The sequence below is a fragment of the Neovison vison genome, chromosome 2 (assembly GCF_020171115.1).
Source record: "Neovison vison isolate M4711 chromosome 2, ASM_NN_V1, whole genome shotgun sequence".
NCBI classification, from domain to species: domain Eukaryota; kingdom Metazoa; phylum Chordata; class Mammalia; order Carnivora; family Mustelidae; genus Neogale; species Neogale vison.
The window spans coordinates 169,446,657-169,466,563 of record NC_058092.1 but is presented as its reverse complement, the minus strand read 5'-3'; the positions used below and the strand labels follow the sequence as shown (position 1 = coordinate 169,466,563).

Genomic DNA, 19,907 nt, shown 5'->3' with positions numbered 1-19,907 from the left:
GTGGGTGGGAAGAGATCAGGCATAGGGGTCTTGGCTTCTTTTTATAGTTTGTGCAACATGTTGAAAGGAGGTTGGCCTTTGCTGGGGATTTCTAAATCTGGTGCATAACGTATCCCCCTTGAGAACTTCACCTCATTCACTAAAATAGTAATGTTACCTCGGGAATTATGAAGTAATAAAACATTTTAAATTTTATTTAATCTCAGTTTCCCAAATTTGTTTATTTGAACCCAGACTTTCCCTTCTCTCTTTACCTCCTCTCACTCTTGTCCCTGAAAGAATGTACTGGCATCCTGAGGGACATTAACTAACATTCCATAAAATGTAACACAAGAAAAACTCACACCCAGAGTTGCTTTGTCAAGGCCATGGCTAAAACCCAATATCTCTTCCTCTTTCCCATGGCCTTTTCTATCAATTTCAGCCATTTGAAAAAATCCGCTCACTGTCCTGCTGAAAGCATATTTTTTTGATTATGTTTTCTCTTCCGTTTATTATTTCTCTTTAGATCACTCTATGAATCCAAACATGGCTGAGAGTGTACACCATTACAATAGTCATTTTCAACATGTCCTGGAGAACAAAGATTACGAAGTGGAAATATTGTGTGAAAAGTATCACAGACTGATCATTAAAAGAAGGCCTTATTCTTGGCATTGCTCAGTGAACTGTAGCAGTATTTAACAACTGTATGTCCCTCAAGATACTAGGAACTATTCTGCTAAACAAACAGTAGTGGAAACTATGATGAAATCCCTTCGGAAACGGTGCTATAAACCCCTGGCAGGGGCCATTGAAGATAATAACGAACATCCTCTAGGTTGCTCAGGTTCCTGTCCTCGGGTAGATGGATGACACTGATTTTGGAGGGAAAGAAGTTTAGTGGGAGGGCCAGGGGGTATTGGATAATACCGCAGCCTACTGCTAAGCTCACTCACACAGCTCTTCTTCCACGGGCAAGGCTGGAATTGTAGGTGTCCATAAGGGAAGAGTTTATACAACTTAACAAGCAAACCACAGGCTGTCTTTACAAGCAGATCTTAGAGAGGCATTAACCCAATTCTCCCTACCAAATTCATCACTCCCAAGTGGGAGAGGGAACAGCAGAGGGCAGTTGTCTTGCTAAAATGCCCTTCCTCTTAGCAAGATGAAACATGGGGGAAAAAGTTCCTATTCAACAATCCTAAATAAAGAAGACCTTAATAAAGCACTTCTCTGAGCTAATATACATTGGGAAGTTCCCAAGGGAAAATGTGGTTGATGTGATTAAGGTTAAGGAGCTCACAGTTTGGGGAATGCAGGTGGTTCATTCTGAAATGGAGGTCTGTTCTTATCTCTCAGTCTCTTGTCAGAGCAAGTGTCCTCACAGTCCTCTAGAGAAGCTCTTGGCAGGCATGGGTTGTTACAATCAAATGTGAAAAGTCTCGTGCAAGTCACTGGTTACCAATGTAGTTACTACATTTGCATTGTTCTGATATTAATTATTAGGTTAAATCTATAGTAGCGTCTATTTAATTAAGTTTGCATATATTGGGCACCTGCGTGGCTCAGTGGGTTAAGCCGCTGCCTTCGGCTCAGGTCATGATCTCAGGGTCCTGGGATCAAGTCCCGCTTCGGGCTCTCTGCTCAGCAGGGAGCCTGCTTCCTCCTCTCTCTCTGCCTGTCTCTCTGCCTACTTGTGATCTCTCTCTCTGTCAAATAAATAAATAAAATCTTTAAAAAAAAAAGTTTGCATATATTTTATTCAGTGGAACAAAAAAATGTCATTGCAATGATGGGAAATCCTTCTGTAGCTATAGTCTGTCTTATTCATGTTACAGTTGATGATCTGGGCCATGTTTGTGAACTTCATCTCTGGCATGCGTGACAGTAAGAAAAGAGATTGAAAACTGCTCTTTACTCCACATATTTTATTTTATAGTTGAGATATCTCAGACCTAGAGAGAAAAAGTGACATATAAAAGTTAATGACATCAAAAAATAGTATGCTGGAAACACTGAGACCAATCAGCACTTGTACAATATAGCAATCTCTTCTTAGAGAACAGTCATTTGCCACCTTAACGTACATAATCTCTCCTTGTCATTCTACAAAATGCTAAAAGTACAAAGATATTTACTTTTCATATGTTTGTTTGGGCTGTGATAAAATATCACTCTGTTCTTCTAAAAAATGGTATTTTTTCAGCATAGAATCAATAGTTTCACCAAGGTGATCAAAGTACTAGGTTCAATTCCAATAATCCCAGTTTTAATTTTCAGATTCCTAACCAGATTCACAGAGGATAATAAAACAAGAGCCAAAGTAAAGCCAAACAATAGATGCACAATGACAAAAATAAATAAAATGAAATAAAATAATAAATTAAGAATTAAAACAGCTACTACATAGCAGTACTAATACATTCATTTATATATCTTAATATATATATAATTTATTTATGAATTTAAGTATTTATTGCATGCCTACTATGTGCCAGGCATTATGTGAGGCTTTCAGTGAAAACAGAAAAGCCCAGAACATATTCTGATGGCATACCTTGTTGTACAAAAGGAGACCATCTCTTAAAGAAGCTCATTGGTAAATATATAATTAGAAATTATCAAAAGTGGCATAAGTGGCAGGTATATGGCACTTTCGGCCTACGTACAACAGGAAAATCTAATCTCCATTTCAGGAATCAGAGGAGGCTGCTTTGAGGAAGTAATGTTTAACTTGATGCTTGGAAGATGGATGAGTAAGGGGCTGGTGAGTGATAGCAGGAGCCCTATGGGCAGAGGGCCTGGGAGAAGTTTGGAGGTTAGAGAAAACAGAGTGAGGGCCGCATCTTCTGTGGAACCTCTTGATTGTATTAAAGGTTTGACTACTGCCCAAAGCAATGGAAATAATTCAAGGGGTTTACACAGAGGACTGATATCATTCTTTTCACTTTTATAAAGCAAAATATCTGAAGGGATATAACTGAAAGAAAAGAATTAGCAAGTAATTTAGTGATCTAAGCTGTAGTTGGTGGTGGCTCAGACCAAGATGGTTAGGAGTGAGATATTATTTCCCCAGGGTTGTGGGGAAGGAACATATGATGGATAGATAGGGATTATTTTGTAAATGACTTTAGGTCTTGGACCTTGGTACTTAATATACTGTGTATCTCACAGCCTGGAGCTGAGTCTCATGCATGGTATTATATAAGCTTTTCTCAAATTATTGGATGAATGAGTAATTGAGCAGATAAAAGATGGAGAGCTCAGAAATATCTACTTTTCATCTTACATAACCTCATATGGTAGTAGAAGACCATTTACTGAAAGGGGAAGTGTGGAAGTAAATAAGATTTGGACGCAGGAGTAATGAAGAGTTCAATCACAGACATATTAAGCTTCTGATTCTATGAGACAGAATATTGGCCCCCAGATATGCCCTACCTACAAATATGTTACCTCACATGGCAAAAGGAGCTCTATAGATGTGATTAAGGTTAAGGAGCTCACAATAGGGGAAATTGTTCTGGATTGTCCAAGTGGGACACAATGCAATCATGCAAGCCCTTGGAACTGGAAAAGGTTGGGAACAGAATAGATCAGAGGGATGATATGGAAGAAGAAAGAGGAGAGGGTCAAAAGTGTGAGAGTACCTTGACCCATTATTGCTGACTTTAAAAATGGAGGAGATGGCCATGGACTATGGGTGGCCTCTAGAAGCTGAGAATGGTCCTCATATGACAACCAAAAAGGAGGTGGAGATCTCAATCCTACAACTCAAAGCAACTGAATTCTGTCAACAACTTCAATAAGGAAGGAACTCAGTAAGTGAACTTCCCCTACAGCCTCTGGAAAGAAACACAGCCCTGCCTGTACTTTAATTTTAACCTGGTAAGACGCCTGTTGAACTTCTGACCTATGGAGCCATAGAATAATAAATTTGTCTTTTGTAAACTGTTAAATTTGTGGTCATTCATTATGGCAGGTATAGAAAACTAACAGAGATATGTACGAGGCATTCTTGTGGAGATGGCTAAGCAGCTAGAGGTGTATAAAACAATACTACACAACACCCCTCCCCCACACGTGTATGCACACACACACATTAGTCAAACAGAATCATTATATAATACACCTTCCATTATATGGATGAATGAAAACATAATTTGAACAAGAATCATTTAAATTACCGGTTATATAAATGGTTGATTTTGTGATTGTAAGAATTCCCACAGACAGAAAAAGTCACTGAAATTTCCACGAATGTCGCCATTAAGAAATAAGAGCTATTTATATTATATTACTGGAGTACATTTTTCTATTTACTTATGCAATGATTTCAGACCAAAAAAAGAGGGGGGGTTCTTTTTTTTTCCCCTGAGGGGGCTATTGTTGTTGTTCGGTTTTTCCTCTGAGTGACAAGATTGACGGATTTGTCATTAATTTGTATGGCAAATTTTAGGCGCAATGTAAAGAATGTTTTAGGCGCAATGTAAAGAATGGAAACTCTTCAACTTGTTCGCTGTGCTTCTTCCTCTTTGGGTGTTCCTGCAGTGCCTTCTCCGCCTGTTCTCAGGCTTTAAACCTCAAGCATTTGTGTTTAGATGAGTTGAAGGGGCAAATCCCACTGGCATGTCTGACGTTAAGACATAGAGAAGGAGCAGGGTTGCAAACATGACTCACATCTTGGACTTTACCACTTTACCTCAAACAAGGCATAAGCATTCAGCTATGCCCCCAACACATTTCATCAGAGTTTGTAAACTTGGATATACATCTGCATTTATGCTATTAAAATCCAACCTTTTGCATTCCAGGCTTTGTGGATGTTAAGTGATTTTATTTTATCTGTAGCTCATAATGCAGTCAAGTGTCTTCCTTCCTTTCCTTAATAACAGTTTTAGGGCAGGATTATACAACAGTTCGTGGCTTCTAATACTTACTCCAGTTTCTTTGAAAACCAGTAGCATTATTAAACACAAAATGCAAAATAGTTAATAGTAACAGTCATCATTTATATCACACTTGAGTTTGGATAAGATTAATTCTCTTAACACCCCATTGGAAGAATATTCACTTGAAATTTACACATTTTATTTGATGCAAAGTGATTGTGATGCAACTTAAAATTTTATTTAATATGTTATTATAATAGCAATAATTCTCAATTATCATTTGAAGATTGTGTTCCAATATTAAAGAAGAGCCCTCTTCAAGTGCTTCCCGGTTTTGGTACCTTGACTCTCTTTTGGGTTTGGGAGCAGATTTAGTTTTAAATCTCAGTTTCTTGTATTTATTTATTTCAACATTCATTAATTCCAGAAATATTTATCAAGTAGTTTTACATGTACAAGAACTAGGGCACAGTATATTTATTTCTTTTGTAACTCTAAGCAAGAGCTTTAAATTCCATAAGACACCATTCTCTCATTTACAAAATGGGAACAACTGTATTTATTCATAAGACCATGGTGAGGATTGGGCACCTGGGTGGCTCAGTCAGTTAAGTGTCTGCTTTCAGTTCAGGTCATGATCCCGGGGTCCTGGGATCGAGTCCCACATGGAGCTCCCTGCTTTGTGGGGGCCTGTGTCTCCCTCTCTTTCTGCCCCTCCCTTGCTTGTATACGCTCTCTCTTTTGCTTTCTCTCAAATAAATAAAAATAAAATCTTTTTAAAAATAACATGGTAAGGATTAAATGAGATATATAGTACTTGGCAAAATATATAGGAAATGAATAAACAAAGTGTTTGAACAAAAAGCATCTTAAGTTGTCATCTAGCACATTATGTTACATTAATTAAAAACTACCTGTGTTTTTCTGATTTAGAATTCAAAATCATTAAAGAAATGATAGTACAGGAAAAACCCAGTATTTTTATAATGTGAGTTTTCTTTTGCAATATTATATTGTTAATGATATTATCAATGTATGTCATGGTCATTCTGAATGAAGAATAATTCAACTATAGTGTATTTCTTCTCAAGTTCTAGAATTTTCATTACATTGCCATTATCTTTTTTACTTTTCCCCCAGAGAAAAGAGAATTTTCAGTTAAAAATATGCCATGATTTTTCAACTGTCCCCTTCTAGCAGGGCACCATAGCAAAATGTAATGTGCAAAAAGCATGACAAAACAAAGTAGCTGAATGCCTCTGTTTTTCATCTCTATTCAGGCAACAGACCCTGATGCTGGGATAAATGGCCAAGTGCACTACAGTTTGGGCAACTTCAATAACCTCTTTCGCATCACATCCAATGGGAGCATTTACACAGCAGTGAAGCTTAACAGAGAGGTCAGAGACTACTACGAGCTGCTTGTTGTGGCCACAGACGGAGCTGTGCATCCCCGCCACTCAACACTCACACTGGCCATCAAAGTTTTGGATATTGATGATAACAGCCCCGTGTTCACCAATTCAACATACACTGTCGTTGTGGAGGAGAATCTGCCAGCTGGGACCACCTTCCTCCAGATAGAGGTATGTGGGGGTATCCAGACAAGTCCTGGATCCCACATTAGAAGATCTGCTGTCTGCAGAAGGTCGCAGACTTAGCAAATAAAAAGACAACACACCCAGTTAAATTCTAATTTCAGATAAACAATAAGTAAAGTTTTAATAGAAGTATCTTCCCCGTGTTGCATATTGGTTTTATGTAACAACCTTACTTCAGGGATATACCAACAAGTAAGAAGAGAAAAGGTGCACTTCTAAGAAATCAAATAAGATGTCTTAATAAATTTTTTAATTTATAAAATCAGTGCTATTTATTTACTGTAAAAACTGACAATATAATACTCTATAAAGAAAAATTTAATAATCTCCCATTTTGTACCTCCAGAGTACTTGGTGTTAAATTTTTAAGTGTATTTGTGACACTTATCTTTGTGCTCACACAATATGAAATAAAGTATTTTCATATTTACATACAGGTAAATATGCATGTAGGCAGGTGTGCATATATATACCTATGAATGCATGTTTTCAAATAAATATTTCCATATTGATAGTATATGTAAATATGCATTATGCAGTATATGCATGCCTAACTACATATGTACATATTCAAATAAATAGTTCTATATTTACATATATGTAAATGCACATTATCCAGGTATGTGCATATTCCTATGTTTGTATGTATCTGTATGGATACATATGGACACATATCTATACTTACACACACACACACACACACACACACAGGTAGAGATTTCCCCTATATTTTACAGAAAGAGGATATTGCTGAACCCATTCTTTTTTTCACTTTTGGTAAAAAACTGGCATCCTTCCAGAGGTATGACTCTCCTTTTGAATAGTACCCCCATATCCAAGCATTTTTTCAGTCCTTGGCTACAGTATCACCAGAAACTCTGGACATTCTGATTTAGTAGGTTAGGTAGCTTAGGCTGGCTTAGAAATCTGCATTTTAAGTAACCACCTCTTTTAATTTTGACATAGATGGTCCATAAAGTATAATTTTTTGGGGAAAAAAGGATTCTAACAAAAGAATTATAAAAAAGAAAAAAAAAGGATTCTAGTCCTTCCTTGACTTGGTATCCACAACTTGAACTCTGTTAGCATGGGTTTTATGAACTTGCATTTTTTTCATAATTTAACTCAATAAATATTTAGGCAAAAACATTAATCTAAAAACGGCAGGTGCCAGCCAGGGAAAGGTCCATATTTCTCCATTTATTCTTCTTTTCATCTATTTATTCATCCATTTATCCAACACAGGTATTTCCAGTGTTTATTGTATGCCAGCTCCTCTGCTAGACTTTGGGGATTCTAACATGGAAAGACACATTTCCTGCCTTCATTGGGTTCTCAGTCTGACGTGGCAAACAGACAAGTAAATCCTTAATTGCGATAGAGGTTCTTAGAGCAAGGGCCTCAGAATGACAGGTGAAACTCTCAACCTAATCTTGAGAGTTTAGAAATCTGGTATTGAGATTTAGACAGTTGCATTCTACAGTGTGAACTGAGGATTGAGTAAGAGTTATTCTAGCAAAGAAGAAGAAATATTATTCAAGGCATTGGAACGAACCTGCTTGAGATCTTAGAGAGGAGACAGAGAAGAGCTACAGGCTGGAAATTATATGGATCCTTCTCTCTGTGTTCAGGAGAGTGAAGTTAACCCAAAATGGAATGGAAAACAAGAAGGATTTTAGATAGGAAAATGACATAATCAAATCTGTGTTTTCCCAATGTCTTCTTGTGATGATGGTAACTGACTGCAGGGAGCAAAGGCAGAAGTTCACATAGCAGATGCATGGGTTCCTGTGTGTGCATCCTAACACAGCTCATGTCCCCCCATCCCCCTGATCCTGTTCCAGTTCCTCCACCAGAGCTGCCTTGGCCAGTCTGTCCTTGTCATCCTGGGAGACCTGCTGCTAGAACACGTCACTCCCAATTCTGAACACCTCTCAATTGCCATGTCCCTGTTTTCTTTCTATGGTGGTATTTGTGTTCTTTTTTTTTTTTTTTTTTTTTTTGAGACATTAACCTGGAGGGCAGTATTTGTGTCTTGGTTCATCTTGTGCTTCTCCTGCATAATAACTACTCCATAAAGGTTAATCAAGTGAAGGAAGTATAGTAAACTGAGCCTTAGAAATATTATAGAATCCTTGTAAGGAGAAATTATTACTTAAATTTCCTTCATTTCCTTATACTCCATTAATAATCTGTCATGTTTGTGAAAAAAAACACCCAATAAAACTTTATTTATATTTAAAAGATTATTTCTCAAGGTTATTCAATTAGCAAGAAATAATACAATAATTTATGACAGTAATCATTTTTTAACAGTGATATGATTCTTTTAGTTAGTGATTTCTCAGGGAAAATAAATATAGTAATAAATTTTTTTTTAAGAAGACAAAATGTCATGAATGTCTGTCTCTCTACCTCTGTTTCTCCCTCTTTCTCTCTTTGGTAAATTACTTAACAAACATGCTTGTCTCTGAAACATGCCTTGTGATCAATGTGAAGTTCATGCTGTCCTGGGTGCTGACCCATGACCTCCATCAGCCTTGCATTCCTCTGGTTTGGTAACACCACTGATACCATCGTCCTTCTGCTTTACTTCTTACAGGCCAAGGATGTTGACCTTGGAGCAAATGTGTCGTATCGTATCCGAAGCCCGGAAGTAAAGCACTTTTTTGCACTACATCCATTTACAGGAGAACTCTCCCTTTTAAGGAGTTTGGACTATGAGTCGTTTCCAGAGCAGGAAGCAAGCATCACATTTCTTGTGGAGGCCTTTGATATTTATGGAACGATGCCACCTGGCATTGCTACGGTCACTGTGATAGTAAAGGTAAGGAGCACGGATGACTCCTGGTGGCTAACTCCATACTCTCTTCTGAGTTTGAACTATATTAAATATCCAGGGCTGCTATTCTTAAAAACACAGTAGTACCGGACCCAGAACATACAGTCTGGAATGTGTTAGACTTGAGAAGTAGCCAAATTGTTGAAGTAGGATAGATACATTTGAACAAAATACTAAATAAGAATTTAACCACTGTGGCTGCCCAAATGTTCCCAAAGCTCTGCAATTTTATTTATTTATTTATTTATTTATTTGAATTTTTTAAAAGATTTTTTTTTTAATTTATTTGACAGAGAGAGAGAGAGATCACAAGCAAGAAGAGAGGCAGGCAGAGACAGAGAGGGAAGCAGGTCCCCCACCGAGAAGAGAGCCCAGTGCGGGGCTCGATCCCAGGACCCCGAGACCATGACCCAAGCCAAAGGCAGAGGCCCAACCCAATGAGCTACCCAGGCTCCCCAGTTCTACAATTTTAATCTAGTCCCAATTTCTCCAGACTAGTTTATTCCAAATTTCACAGCACCAGGGATAATAATTTCATCCAAGCCCTTCAATTTAAAAACTTTAAAAAGAAAAGATTATGGAAAAGCAAGAGTTCTAAGGCCCCAGAGCTAATTAGTCTGTAAGCTGAGATTCTGGAATGAAATAAGCTTTGGGACTGATTGGAATCAGAGTCGAGCTCAGCTCAGCCAGGTTCAAGGTTTGTGACCATGAGGCCTTCATTGGCCGTGCCAGATTTCCTTTCTCATTCATTGTGATAACATGTGCCAAGTGATTGCTTCAGATAGCATGGTATCTTCGACCTTTTGGGATTTAAGTGATTTTAAGGTGTGCCTTTAAAAGAAGACATGAGGAGAGATTTATCAGTTCTCAAACATTAGTGTAGGTAAAGGTCACCTGAGCTGTGTCCTAAATTGTCAGATTGCTCTGCTCCTTCCCAAAGGAGCCCTCTTCCCATGGGGAAGTCATCACCAGTGCATTTCTGCACATGGATTTTTGCTTAGAATGCAAGGAAGTTAGGTACTAGGGATGACTCCAATTCTTGAAAGGTTCTCTCAAGAGAGAGGAGATGAATGCAAGTTCATAATGGTACACAAAGTCATAAGGTATATAAGGTCATAGACAATGTTTTTACTATGCTCTTTTTTTTTGCATTTTTTGTTTTGTTTTTTACTATGTTTATTTTTGTAGGTTACTGCAATATGGAAATGGTGGAATAAGAAAATAATCACTTTTTTGGGGTTTTTGTTTGACTGTTTAACTGATAACTCATACATACTACTGATTTTCTTAGACAATAAAATACTGGTATGAATACACAGAAGATTGTTAGAGACTGTGCCAATATAGAATTAGCATGACATTGTTTATCATATAGTAACTACTCTAATGTTAGTGACTATAAGATCTTTAGGCCTGGGTTTTAGTTTTTTGTTTTGTTTTATTGTTTTATAGATACTCCTGCAGTCAAACAGGGACACAGAAATTATTCCATTGTCTCCTCTTTACACTTGACCTAGCTGGCCTGCCAGTGCACTCCTGATATTTCTTGCCTGGAGACTTGCTGTCTCCCCTAAATTATTGGGACACATGCATCCCTTCTATTCTCAGATGCCTGAAAGCTGTCTGGAGAGTCTTATCAGGGTCTGACTTCCTTCTTTCTCAGGCATCCACAATGGCTTTTTAACCACTTCTTCCATTGTGTGTCTCTCTAGCCTAAGAAATTTTATATTATATATATATTCGGAGAGTTAAAATTTTATGCAGCATTAAGTCCTCTTTGGGAATAGATATTTGAGTTATTAGCCTCTTTCCTTGGGTCTAAATTCAGTTTGTGTGTCTCTTTCCAAAGACTGACGTTCCAGTGGATTGGAGAAGGATCGATCACTGATGGCCCAAGAGGTTTTAGTTCATATTTTAAAATATAATTTTGCCACACTATTGTGGTATGACATTTAGAAATTTAGAAATATGTTTACAAAAATACTTTAGGGACATGATAATGTTTTACTTTTGAAGATATCTCAACAAGTAAAGAAATGAAGAAGGCTAAGATAAGCCTGACCTGAGTGAATTAACAATATGGTGGAATGGCTCAGGACCAAGTGAAAACTGAGGCCATCATACCCTGTATACACTTGCCTAACCCTGTGGTTTGGTGGAAATGACCACACACAAAATAAAAGATAGAAAAATGGCCATTTATTTGGCTGTTTTGAACAATAAGGGAAGACTTGCCACTAATGACTCTGCACATTCTTCCCAGATACACAGATGGATACTCAGTGGGATGGCCTTGTGTCTCAGGATGGGTGTGGTTCATCAAGGAGATGATTCATCATCTAAACCATCAAAGACTCTGACTTGGCTGCTCTGGATTCAGTGTGGATTGATTTGTTTGGATTTTTTTTTTTTTTTGATAGAAGTCTTTGGAGTTGGATTAGATCCAAAAATATCATCTAATCAAGCAGAAAGTGCTCTAAATAAGTCTTGGTCTCTACCTGGCACTGAAGCTTCTTAAACTGGATTTCATGTTCCCTGATCACCCCTTTATTTTAATAATATGGGTGTCCCCTAAGGCTATCATGTTGGCATGTGGAAAGGGTTTGCTCATCAGTAGACCCATTCTTTCTTCAGAAGCGGAAGGGTGTTGATCTAATTTTTGTTGTCTCTGTTGCTTTACCTTATTTAGAGAAATCAAGCAGTTTCATTGGTCAGGTCTTCCTGACCTGTAGTAAATTATTCCTGATTTATTATACATTTATGACAAAACTTAATCAACCAGCATTCAATTCTAGATTTTTTTTTCTTTTAAAGATCTTATTTCTTTATTTATTTGAGAGAGAGAAAGAAGACACACAAGCGTGCACAGGCTGGGAGGAGCACAGGGTAAGGGAGAGAGCGGGATAAGGAATCTGAGGTGGACTCTATGCTGAGTATGGAGCCCGCCACAGGCCTAGATCTCACAACCTTGAAACTCATTACCTGAGCTGAAACCGGGAATTGTCCCCTTAAACCAGCCACCCAGGTGCCCCAATTCTAGACATTTCCAGTGCCACATCCTTTTATCAAGGTGATGAAAGCGTAATAAAATTTGCAGAACATTTCCCCAAATGCAGGCTGACACTTGCTTTTCTCTCTTCTGGTCGCTCAGGGTGACATTATCCCAGAGAAGAACTTTAAAACTGTTACCTTATATTGGAGCCCATAAAAACATCGTGCTTGTTTGTTTTGAAGGGAAGAATGGAATACAATTCCCATTTCTCCACAAATGTAGGTCTTTCCCAAGCATGCAGATTTTCTGTCATTGTTCTGTTTACTTGCAGTATGACAAGCTATTTTGCTGATAACATAATTGCATAGTACTTGCTAAGAGAGATTTCTACCCAAAACAGTCACCACAGGGAAAGCATCTTGAAGATCTCTCTTTGAAAAAGAGAAGACACATAATTTTCTTTTGTAAAGAAGAAGAAGAAAAAAGATCAAATGCTTAGTATCTAGTCTATCAAATATTTCTAATTGGAGTGAGAGTGGGAAAACTGAAGTGATATTTGGAAAGAAAGCTATATCAACCCGCAGAGTGCTTTCTTAGTGATCCAGAACAAAACCAATGATGACCAGAAGCATAATATGTGTTTTTGTTGCAATGTTTCTGCAGAACATGGAAAGGCCTTCTTCACTGTACATTTTATTGCATATACTGAATAATTGAATATATAATGGTAAATTAGATGATGTGAGTAAATCTCTGAAAAAAATCAAATTCTATACAGTTTCAGGCATATAATCCAGAGAAAAATCTGTCCTTACAAATGGAGTATGATATAATATAGAAATATGCAGAAAGAAAAGGTCTATCTTCTGTGATAAACCAAAAGTGGAAGACCAGTCAGAAAAGTCGAAATGTGTAAATGGCTCTGCAATACTGGATAGCCTCATGAAGGATTGTCTAAGATGAGCAGATGACCTAAGTCCTTCTGTTTATTGTCACCCTGGTGGGGGAATGGCAGTGGCACAAGTGGATGAGGGAGACCCTTCCGTGCAGGAAGGAGGCTTGGTTCCAGGGAGAACTGGAAGGACCAGAAGTGAAATAATATCCACGAGGACCAACTGTTGAGAAATTCAGGGAGTCTTAGAAGATGGAGCTAGTTCTCATTTTTCAGAGGTGTTTCCTCCCCAGCAGGAAGACAAATGTCCTTATCCCCATAGAATATAGGAATGAGGATAACTTTTCTGGAGAGAATCTCAACGCCGGGTACCAAGGCAGCATTGTCATACCATGGACAACTGACAGGTGGTGATGTGCCATTGATGTTCCTTGGTGACCCTATGGGCAGAGCCCTGGATTTCATTCAGTCAGAGGAAGCTCTGGAGAGTTTAAGATTTATAGCATCCTCCTTCCCTTTCTCAGGAGGGAGAAAATGGAATAAAAAGAGGATCTCAATGAGCCAAGTAGGGGGATCTAATTGGGTTGATTGGGTTGATCATTATTTTTTACCACTTGCTCACTTTTGCCTGAGTACTGGCTAAACTGGAGAAAATACTTGTTTTGGACTGTGACATTCAAATATTCCTTTTTAGTCTACTCTCAGTTATCATATCATTATTGGTGTTGTCTTTCTGATGTATTCACTGGCAAGTTTGAAGAATGTGAATGTATCAGGAAGAGCACGCCAAGGGGTGGTGTTCTTACAGCAATTCTTACAGCATCTGCACACTCTACTATTCCAGAGTTTTACAACTGAGCTGTGACATATTTCCCCTAAACAATCAAACTAGAGGAAACAAATGAAAAGGTACTTGCCCAGAGTTAGCAATAATAATTCACATTTCTGTGGGTCTCCATCCTGGTTCCTCAAATATCACCCACTGGCTTCCGGGAGTCCCAGGAAAGTGCCTTACTTCATACACACAGTTACATTCTTTTACTCCTCCGTGACTCTCACATTCTCCCATTTGCCAGAAGTCTCCAAAACCCAGCTGCCTCCTGGTGGGGGCAGGAGATGCTGATAAGCCCTGCCAGTGGTGGATATCACCATCCCTGGCATCTGTCCCCCTGCCTCCCGTGGTTGCCACAAACTGGGGGCACTCTCCATGCAGCAGAATTCTCAACATGTTCTCTGAAACCTTTAATTCACCAAAGTCAATATTCCACATAGTCATAGTGTGTGCCCTCAATATTGCATTACCTTCGAGGTCCCTCAGAGAAGATTCCACAGAGCATGAGCTCCTTGAGATATGGTAAGCAGTGTCTCATAGACAAAGAATTTCATAGACAAATGGATTTGGGGACTGCTGAGGCACACAGAAGTAAACTGATGTCTCCACTGCATGCCTTCATCTAAAAGTCCTTAATAAGCTGGTGTACATTGTGACTCTCAAGAAAATAAGAAACGATTTCCCACATTTTCCCATAGTGGAATTGTGGGTTCTTTTTGTTTCTAAAGCTTCTGGTGGAGTAGTTTTCCAAAGAATGAAATCTGGGGAAAATTTTCTTAGCTTTTAGTGAAAATAACTGTAGGGTTAAATATTGAGTTAATTGTACTCAATTGTGTACAATTTGTGTGCTAAATGTACAAATTCAACTGATGCAAGTCTTTCTTTTTTTAAGCAAAAATAAAAATAAAAAATAAAAAATAAGCTATGTAAATAATAATGAAAATTATCTTCAGGGAAATAGATTAGCGTTATGCAATGTTTAGTAGCATACCAGATTGCCAAGATAAAAGTGTAATAGCTACTTGAAAGAATTTTTAAATTGTAAAGTATTTTTGACCACAGATCTTTAAAAAGTTATTGTGGACTTTTATTAAACATCCTACTCACATCATCTTAGTTAACATCTGATACATAATCTTTTGATAGCTTGGCCAGTTCTTTTTCTCCTGTCTGAATATCAGTATGCCTCCTGTGGGGTCTCCCATGCCAGCATGAGGTCGTGGGTCTGCCATTTATAGTGGGATCACCACAAGCAACTTGACCTCTCTAAGCTTTGGTTTCTTTATAACTAAAACAGAAATAAAATAGCTTATATATTTCAATGTGATGATAAATTGAACAGACCTAGCATGAAGCCTGATGCACAGTAACCATAAAGTATGCACATGCAATTCTGCAGCACGTTGGAGAAAGTAAGACAGAATCTGCTCGAAGATTCTAGCTCAGATCATGCCCATTTTCTTCCAGTTGCCCATAGCTTCCTGGCTTGGAAAACATCCCTAAAGCTCATCAGCTCCCTTCTCCCCACATTATCATTCCCAAACAGAGAAACTAGATGGGGATGGAATTATGTATTAGAGCTGTGGCTTGGTCAGCCTTGCCCAGCCTTGTGCTCCTCATGCAACTGACTGCACTGAAGGACGGTGCCACCTGCCAGAGGGTGTGAGTGATGGAGCAGTTGCTTTGGTAACAGAGATGCGCCCTGTGTGAAATTTAGTTAAACTCCTTACTACACTCTCTCATTACATCCTTGTACTTTTTTCATAAAATTCATCATGGCCAGCATTATGTATTTAATTTCTGCTTTCCACTCTGACCCATCAGCTCAGTACCAGCGGGCACTCTGCCTCTCTTGGGGGTAATGAGATCCCCACCATCTAATGTGGTTACCGACACCCAGAGGGAGCTCCGTCAGTATTTGTGCTACTGAATGCCACTGGGTACATTTTGCTGGTGTGGCAAAGCAGGGCTTTGATCCCTTCTGAATCAGGGGTTTGCAGCCCCTCAAGAGCCCAGAATAACTACACACTCAGAAATCAAACCAAAACAAACTCACAACTTCTAAGAAAGAAGCTTCCAGGGAAGGTTTTGAGGCCAAAAAAAAAAGAAAGAAAGAAAGGAAAAAGAAAAAGAAAGTTGAGTATGTTTATGATTTATGTTTAGGATTGCCCCATGCAAAACAGAAAAAAAAGATTTGTCTGACTGGAGGTGGGGCCTATTTTGATCCTCTGCGCAGAGGGAGAGAAGAGAGAAGGGAGCAAAGTTGGACAAGACAAGATGAGAAATAGAAGTCGCAGGAGGGAGCAAACCACAGAAGGCAGCCGCTGGGTCAGCGCAGCAGGTCAGACCCAGAAGAGGTCTGGCAGTGGGGAGGGGACCTGGGAACAGGCAGAGAAGTCAATGGCACTGTGCTCTAGGAAAGACAGTCATCTGCTTCTCAAGCCTCAAGGCATTTCAGAGGAAAGGCACCAAACAGTTGTAGGTGGACCGTGCCAAGCTGTGGGAATCCCCCCAGCCACCAGCACCCCATCCCCATGTCCCCAGCCAAGTGTGCCTGAGAGCTGAGGATGAGCACTGGTGTTTGCTGTATCTTCATCCTTCTAAAAAAGATGATTGGAGCATAAACATCTAGTACACTTTGGTCTGGAAAGAAATCTCTTATCAAGAACAGCTCTTACCCAGATTCCAGAAACTCAAAATTCTTACCATCTCTTTCTCTACTTTTTGTGGAAACTTGCCGTTAATTTGCAAGGTCCCAGCGAGTTCCTGGTTCCCTGGGATGCTTGTTCACAAAGTTTCCTTAAATGCATTCCTCGGTCTGCAGAAGTTGCCATGGTTTCTGTAACTAATTTAGACTTTAATTTAGAAAATAAATAAGTGGAACTCATACTTTCTTCTTTTTAGCTCACTGTTCCTTCAGGTACTGTTTTACTTGCTTGAGATATGGAAGCAAATGATAAACTGATGGGAACTTTTTTTTTTTTTTTTTCCTGAGAAGAGCATAGTGTTGTTCTAGATGAGAACCATGCCAACTTCCAGAATACTCTTTAGAAACATGAACCAAATTTTTGTTCAGACCAGCAAAGATTATAACCCCGGAAAGGAAACTATTAAGGGTCTTCGTGATAAAACTGTTAGCAAGTAGACAGAGGAGGCTATGTTTCTTTTTGCCAATACTACCCTCTAGTGGAAAATGGGCAACAGAAAAGATCCTGTACGGAGAGTGCAACTGCTCCTTCCTTTGCTGCATAACAGAGAATTTGCACAGCAGATTACTACTTTTCTTCAGCCATCCCTAGAGCATAAATATAACGAGCTATTGATTATGGCTGTTGGCATCGCATTTCAATAAATTTTCTCATCTGAAATCATGTATTGTGCAAGAACGTCTGAGCTGGGACAAAAGAAAGATTGCAACTCCAAAATATGTACAATGTACTATAGAGAGAAGGCTCCCACATAGCAGCATTGGTTTATTCTTGGTCCTGCCAGTGGCAAGCAAAGGAAAGGGGGAGAAGAAACAGTCCTGGAGCCCTCTGTTACTACTTGGGTTTGTGTCTAATCATCTGTGAGGCCTGATTATAGAAAACAACCACTACGCATGCAGTTAGAATGTGGCTCTAGTGAATACTTTGGTAGGGGTAAAGGGGGGGGGACTGTACTGAGTACTGTTAGCAACTATATGACAACTAGAAGATCACATGCCTTTTTTTTTTTTCTCTGAAGAATCAAAGTACCAAAAGTATCTTATACCAATCAGGTTGTAAGTATCTTTTGAGATGAGAAAGAAAAAGCAGAAGAAAGAGGAGGAGGAGGAGAAAATTTATCAGGACATATTGAGTTTGTGTGACCTTGGGAACTTGTGTACAGAAAAATTCCAGTGTTGGGTCCCTTCTTTTCTGACCTTCAGAAGTTACAACTTTGGGTGCAAAAGGATTTCCACCCCTTTAGTTACAAGATTCACTCATTAAATTAATTGGCACTCTTGAAAAGAGCAGGAGAAAAGTGTGCATGCAAATGTTTTATATATGTACCCCCTGCCTGAAACCTCAAGATCAATACCATCCACCACCCTCATTATCGAGAATGGTGCTTTCAATGTCTTGTACTTGTTCAGATTCTAAAGGTCGTAATTTATAAAAGAAGCTTTTTCATTTTTTGTTCATGGAAGGTTATGAAGACTGTATGTCAAGGGACGCCTGGGTGGCTCAGTTGGTTGGACGACTGCCTTCGGCTCAGGGCGTGATCCTGGAGTCCTGGGATCGAGTCCCACATCAGGCTCCCGGCTCCATGGGGAGTCTGCTTCGCTCTCTGACCTTCTCCTCGCTCATGCTCTCTCTCACTGTCTCTCTCTCTCAAAAAAAAAGAGACTGTATGTCAAAACTCAGGAAATGTTATTTTTTACTTTTTAGTTTTGCTTACACTTAAAAATCTCTTATTTTTCATTAAAGTTTGCAGATTTTCTCATATTTACAACTCAGAAGTCAACTCTATTGTGAATATAAAAGCAAATGCTGTTTGATTGTAACAGATAATTATCCTGACCTCTTTGCAAAAAGAGGTGTTTATATTCAGTTAATTAGTGGGTTCCCAATTTACATTGTACAGGGAAATTGTTGTATCAGAGCAGATATTAAAAACTGTGTAGAATAATTTTCTTCTTTTGTTTTTAATAACAAGTGAGGAAAAAGATGACCTGGGGAGTAAGATAATTAACACATTCAGCTTTAAGCTCAAATGTGTCTGACCCAAAGTACCCAAAACAATGCAGGGTGTAGTGATTATTTTAAAAACAAGTGAATTTAAGAAATATAGATCCTCATGGTAAGAAGCATTATTTTGAGGAAAAACTAAAATGCAGTTCTCTATAAAACATAAAATGGCTGGGGAAAAAATGGTCTTGCTCTCAAAAGACCAGATTTATTAATTTGGCTCTGTCAAATAACTAGATTAATTTGGGCAGAGTCACGACTATCTGCCGAATCAGTGTCTTTGCCTGTTAAATGACAAGTAAGTGACATGAAGGGAAGACCGTCTTTTTCTTGAGTAACCTCAGTAGACCCAGTGCCTCGCACTGAGTCATAGAAATGGGAAGAACTTGATAATTATTTGTTTAAAGAGTGATACTGGGGCGCCTGGGTGGCTCTGTGGGTTAATCCTCTGCTTTCAGCTCAGGTCATGATTCCAGGGTCCTGGGATCGAGCCCCACATCAGGCTCTCTGCTCGGCAGGGAGTCTGCTTCCCCCTCTCTCTCTACCTGCCTCTCTGCCTACTTGTGGTCTCTCTCTGTCAAAAAAAATAAATAAAATCTTAAAAAAAAAGAGTGATACTACATAAATGACAATGCACTTATATCACTGAGTGGTAAAAATAAAATAGATGCCTGTAAATTAACTTGAAAACCTCCTGCAATAAATCACCATTGTTTTCTGTCTATCGGAACATCTAATTCTATGTGTCATTCTTGTAGTGTGCTATAGAGAAAACATGCTTGAACCATTTTATGTTTGTAAAAATGTAAGATGGCATCAAAGGCTGTTTCATAGTTTGCATTTGAAATGCGCTAATCATCCCATTATGCTAAGTACATCCAGAATTTTCAGTGGCAACAGAAACATTAGTGGGCTTTTTTTTTTTTTTTTTTTTTTTTTGAAAAGGAACAGCAACACAACAAAGAAGGCACCATCCTTGACACCTGAGTCATAGAATGGCCCTTTTTAGAGAAGTTCCCCATCCCTGTTTCCAGAGTTCAGAACCACCTCATACCACTGGAACTACCATCTGGGAAGATTGTGAGCGTCTTTCCCTTGTCCAGAAGGCATAATTTCAGACCGTTTGATGGAGTGGCACGCTATTTCACGCGTGAATATTGGA

General features: G+C 38.8%; 1 protein-coding gene across 1 annotated transcript in view; it reads left to right on the top strand.

The window, feature by feature from the left end:
* The window catches only part of PCDH15 (protocadherin related 15), a 546,308-nt gene that overhangs the window by 306,019 nt on the left and 220,382 nt on the right, over positions 1 to 19,907 (top strand). Inside the window, exons 17-18 of the mRNA XM_044236821.1 lie at positions 6,155 to 6,460; positions 9,078 to 9,302. Coding sequence (XP_044092756.1) covers positions 6,155 to 6,460; positions 9,078 to 9,302 — 531 coding nt within the window. The remainder of the gene's footprint in view (positions 1 to 6,154; positions 6,461 to 9,077; positions 9,303 to 19,907) is intronic.